The sequence below is a fragment of the Glycine max genome, chromosome 17, assembly GCF_000004515.6.
Source record: "Glycine max cultivar Williams 82 chromosome 17, Glycine_max_v4.0, whole genome shotgun sequence".
NCBI classification, from domain to species: domain Eukaryota; kingdom Viridiplantae; phylum Streptophyta; class Magnoliopsida; order Fabales; family Fabaceae; genus Glycine; species Glycine max.
The window spans coordinates 24859262-24864877 of record NC_038253.2 but is presented as its reverse complement, the minus strand read 5'-3'; the positions used below and the strand labels follow the sequence as shown (position 1 = coordinate 24864877).

Genomic DNA, 5616 nt, shown 5'->3' with positions numbered 1-5616 from the left:
CTTTTTCATTCTCTTCTCCCTTTGCCAAAAGAACGAAGGACTAACCGCCTGAATTCTTTTGTGTTTCTCTTCTCCCTTACAAAAGATTCAAAGGACTAACCGACTGAGAATTCTTTTGATTCTTCCCTTCCCCTAAAGCAAAAGATTTCAAAGGACTAACCGCCTGAGATATCTTTTGTTTCCCCTTACAAAGATTCAAAGGACTAACCGTCGGAGAATGTTTTGTCCCAACACATTGGAGGGTACATCCTTTGTGGTACAAGTAGAGAGTACATCTATTTGGGGATTGTTATACTGAGAACAAGAGAGGGTACATTTCTTGTGGATCAGTTCAAGTGGAGGGTACATCCACTTGGTTATTCAAAGAGAACAAGGGAAGGTACATCCCTTGTGGATCTTTGGCTTGTAAAGGATTTTACAAGGTTGAAAGAAATCTCAAGAACCGCAGGTTGCTTGGGGTTTGGATGTAGGCACGGTTTGTGGCCAAACTAGTATAAATCTTGTGTTTGTCTTCTTCTTCCTTACACTCTTTAATTTCCGCTGTGTACTTTTAATTATCGCTTTTACTTTTGGTTAAGTTTCTATTTTTGTTCTTTACTTTCTTGACTTAGTAGTAAAAGCCTAATTGAATCTAGTAACATTAAGAAGGATAGATTTTTAATTAGTCAAGACACGTTCATAATTAATTCAACCCCCCTTCTTAATTATTCTGAGGCCACTTGATCCAACACAGTCCCGAGGGACCTTCACCTAAACAAGTCAGAGTCTGAGGCCACTTAATAAGGATTGATGCAGACAGCCTCAATGCCTTTCTAGAAACACCTGTGGTGTTTGCTGAGGGTGAATCTTTGCCCGCCTACTCAAGATACTGTAGGATGCCTAATGACATTAGAGAAATTGAGGTTGCACTATGCATACCCGGTCGAGGGTTTATTCTAAATGCTGAAGGTTACCCGGGGAAGATCCTCAAAAAAGATCTAACCACCCTTGCTCAGGTCTGGAGTGTTCTATCCTACTCCAACCTGGCTCCGACCTCCCACACATCGGATCTGACTGTGGATCGAGCTAGGTTAATCTTTGGCCTAGTTACTCAGCTGGACATGAATGTCGGAGCCCTCATTTCTGGGTAGATTACTTCTATGGCCCAGTCTAACTCCTCAAGACTCGGGTTTCCTGCTCTTATCACAGCTTTATGCAAGACTAGAGGAGTTGCCTCCGACACTCTTGTCTTTGAATGTCTACACCCGGTCATTAATTTGGCCTACATAAGGAAGAATTGTTGGAACCCTGATGATCCAACAATTATTATTAGGGGGGCCAAAAGACCAAGGGCAAGGCCAGTTGAGGCTCCTTCTACATCAACAACTCCTCATCTAGCTTCTACATCAGAAGCTCCTCCTCCAGCTCGTATTGCAGCAGCTCCTTCTACCCCACCTCTTGTAGATTTTCAACGTTTCAAAGCCATGCTTTGAAGCATACATCAGGGGCAGATTATTTTGCTGCAAAGTCTCCAGCTGGTAGCACCTCCAGACTCCATCCCTACAGTAGAGAAATTTAATGAATGGGTAGCCTGGCCAGGGACTCAGCCTCCTCCTCACAGGGACGACGCAAATCCCGCTGCTCAGGTACCACATCAGCCATCGAATGAGTCATCAGAGTCTTCCACTCCTAAGCCCTTGATCAGGAAAAGGAGGGTAGTTGTAACTCAGGAAGCCGTAGCCACTCCTGAAAAGTCTCCTGAGGCCACTCCAGAGCCTCCGACACCAATGGCAGATACCACTTCTCCACAGCAGGCAGCAAACCCTTCCACACCTGAGGTTCAAACCACCCCAGTCCTGTCTTTGAACACCTCTCCTGTAGCTACTCCTGTACTGCATTTGATTGACGACGAGGAGGTTCAAACACAGGATACTCAGGACCAATCACAAGATTTTTAAATTCCTGTTGATTTCTTTTTTGTGTTTTTGAATTATTAGTATAACTTTGATGTTAGTACATTAGTTACTTTTTTTTAGTCTTGTTCATGAGTAGTATAGTTGCTCATCTAGAAGCATCGTGAACAGTTTAACTTAACTTTTGATGGTATGGCAGTGAAGTAGTTTATTTATTTTGTGAAAATGGTTGTATTCCTTGTTTTAAATTGAATGCATGCTTATGATGAAATGTGTGTTTCCTTTCATGAATTTGAGCAAATGTGCATGTTGAACAAAGAAATAACAAGAGTATGAAATTGTGAAAGAAAAGCTTGAACCAAAAACCGGTGAGAGTGTGACCTTACTCTGTGAGCGAACGACTAACTGTGAATAATGATCTTTGCATAAATCTCTAAATTCTAGAATGATTTGTATAACTCAGAACATGATGAAGGCCATGAATTGTATAGACACAAGCTCTTTTGACCAAATAGATTACCTTGAATGATACTTGTATCTTTTGCTCCCTTGTGTAAAGCTTATTGATTATCTCCTAATACCTTGTTTAGATTCTAGGAGAGCATATGGTTCAAGGCAAATTTACTCTAAATTTGTGGGAGAAAAGTTGAAAAGAATGAAAAGAAAAAGGTTAAGCATCAACACACACAACAAATAAGTTGTATGTTAAAAAAAAGAGAAAATAAGTTGTGCTGTTACAATAAAGGTCAAAAGCAACTTAAGAAAAGGGAATAGTGAGAAGGCTATTTGTACAAAACAAGAAAAGATCATTGGGATTAGTCTAGGACTTGTGCTCTCTTAGAATCTAAACCTTTCAATCCTAGAAAAACCAATGAATTTTTGTAGCCAAACCTCACTACAAGCCTGAGAAAGTCCTTCTGATTTTGTTTATATATTTCTGACGATGAAATGCAAAGATTGGACCTCCTGTTAGTTGTGTCGCAACCTACCCTTCGGCGGGAGGGCGACGCGAGACTCGTGGGATGCGTGTTCCATGAAAGGAATACGCGCAGAGTCGCCACCAACGTTTATTTGAGGAAAACGTCGGAAAAACCGGAAAAGACGCGATCTATGAACTTTTAAGTGAAAGGTTCGGGAGTTGTATTTACGCACGGGGAAGGTATTAGCACCCCACACGTCCGTCACAAGGGACGACAGCCTTTAATCGAATGTGCAAACATGACTTTGATTTTTACGTTCCCTTTTATGTCCTTATATCCTTTATACCTTTTTTTATATTTTTTCTCTTTTTGTGGTCGACAAGGGTGTTTCCCTTTGCTCCTACGTATTCCTCAATTGGGATGAGAAAATCAGACCTACGTAGTTCTTTCTTATCAAGTGATTCTTTTTTACTTAAAAGGTGATCATTTTAAGGCATTGGACCTTGAAAATGATCCATTTTACTTAGTAAGAAATTGAAATGACAAACTTCAAAGACCTATTTTTATGGACGAGCTTGACTAGGCGAGTTGATTGTAGCCTTAGTTTCACTTTAGTTTTTAGTCAATTCAATTAAGAATGAGAAATCCCAAAGAGAAAACGTCCGATTGATTTTCCGCTTTATTTTACTAAAAGGTATTATTTTTTTTATTATTATATTATTATTTTACCTCTTTTTGATTTCCAACGTGGTTACGGCACGACCGAACGGTCGGAATTCATTTTAACTGAAGTTAACGGATAATACAATTCAAACGATCGGTGGAAATTTATTTTATTTTTAGTTTAAGCGAGAAATGACTTAAATAAAATGGCTTAAGCACGTCAAAAGGGGGTATAAAAAGTAAATAAAACGAGAATAAAAATACACGAAACACAATGTGGACCACCACGGGTACATAGAATGAATCGAAAAGCTTGGTTCGAGGTACTTACCCGTTGAAGATCGAAGAACGATGAAGAACGAATGAAGAACGTCGAAGAACGGTCGAAACCTTCGCGAAATTCCTTACGGAAATGTTATGGAAACGTTTCGGAAGCGTCTCGGCTTAGATTTTCTTCACGGAAACAATTTTTCCAAGCAAATTCGAAAGAGAGAGAAGTGCCTAAGGGGCTGAACCCTTTTTCACTTCACTTCTCCCCCTATTTATAGAAAATTGGGGGAGAAGCTTGCCACCCAGCTCGCCCAGGCGAGCAGGGTTGCTTCCTCCAGAAGCAACAGCCTTCTGGAGGAATCTTCTGGAGGGCCCAAGTGGGCCTGGTTGCTATTTGCACCCCCATTTTTACTAAGTACACCCCCTGCTTTTTTTTGGTGATTCTTTTTTCGTAAAGTTACGGAAACTTACGAATTTCGTAACGATACTTGTTTTCTTTCCGTAATGTTACGGAACCTTGTGGATTACATAATCATCCCCTTTTTGACTTACGGAATGTTACGGAACCTCACTAATTGTGCAACGATGCTTCCATTTGATTTCCGGTGTGTCACGGAACCTTGCGGATTGTGCATCAATATTTTCTTTTGTTTTCCGGCACGTCCCGGAATTTCACAAATTGCCCAATGATGGGTGCCAAGCACCTTACAAGGACCAAACAAAAGTCGCATGTCATCAAGCAAAGGTCCCCGGACGAAATTAGGGTATTACAGTTGCCCCTCTTTACTTGTCTTTTATTGGAGATAAAAGGAAAGTAAAGATAAGACACTAATTTCGTTCCTCTCGGTTGACGAGAGTCGTGGGTGACCATAAAATTTCCGCATGCGAATGACTCGTTGTTCCCGGGGGAACAAAAGGTGCAGAAGACGCTGTCAGTCTCTGCCTGCTATCAAGCGTTCTGTCTTACAGATAGCAAAAGAATGTTTATACGGATAACCACTCGGGTATTTCCGCCCGTCAGCGTGACTCAAAAGTCAGTATGACAGATCTTGTAAGTGCGGAAGATGATGTAAATCTCCGCGTGTCAACTGGCTTGTCGGCCGCGATTGACGAAGGGCGCAGAATGACCATAATTTGCGTGCCATCGGACACAACTGTGTCTGAATGGCAAAGGGGTGCGGAATGACAATAATTTGTCTCCGCATGTCATCGGGCCCGCCGCCTCTGGATGACAAAAGGGTGCAGAATGACCATAATTTGTCTTTGCGTGCCATCGGACACGACTGTGTCTGAATGGCAAAGGGGTGCGGAATGACCATAATTTGTCTCCGCATGTCATCGGGCCCGCCGCCTCTGGATGACAAAAGGGTGCGAATGACCATAATTTGTCTCTGCGTGCCATCGGACACGACTGTGTCTGAATGGCAAAGGGGTGCGGAATGACCATAATTTGTCTCCGCATGTCATTGGGCCCGCCGCCTCTGGATGACAAAAGGGTGCAGAATGACCATAATTTGTCTCTGCGTGCCACCGGACACGACTGTGTCTGAATGGCAAAGGGGTGCAGAATGACCATAATTTGTCTCCGCATGTCATCGGGCCCACTGCCTCTGGATGACAAAAGGGTGCAGAATGACCATAATTTGTCTTTGTGTGCCATCGGACACGACTGTGTCTGAATGGCAAAGGGGTGCGGAATGACCATAATTTGTCTTCCCATGTCACATGACCTCAGGGTCAGTATGACAGAGATTGTGGGGTGGCCGACAAAAGCAAGGCTGCCTCTAAGCTCCTACGTATCCTCCAATGAGGAACTCAGACCTATGTAGTTCTAGATAACTTGTGAGACTTGAAAAGTCTCCATCGGAAGA

At 42.4% G+C, this 5616-nt stretch overlaps 1 protein-coding gene across 1 annotated transcript; it reads left to right on the top strand.

Annotated features, from left to right (window-relative positions):
• Positions 1 to 1139: 1139 nt before the first annotated feature.
• LOC106796664 (uncharacterized protein KIAA0754-like) lies at positions 1140 to 1937 on the top strand. The gene is made up of 2 exons (XM_014769576.1): positions 1140 to 1439; positions 1515 to 1937. Exons 1-2 carry the CDS (start codon positions 1140 to 1142, stop codon positions 1935 to 1937), a joined length of 723 nt encoding a protein of 240 aa, XP_014625062.1.
• Positions 1938 to 5616: the final 3679 nt, after the last annotated feature.

Bases quoted from the DNA above. Each gene is read 5' to 3' on its own strand.
- LOC106796664 (XM_014769576.1), top strand. From the start codon at position 1,140: ATGGCCCAGTCTAACTCCTCAAGACTCGGGTTTCCTGCTCTTATCACA. The intron at 1,440-1,514 runs GTAGATTTTCAA...CAAAGTCTCCAG, and splicing joins CTCCTTCTACCCCACCTCTT to CTGGTAGCACCTCCAGACTC.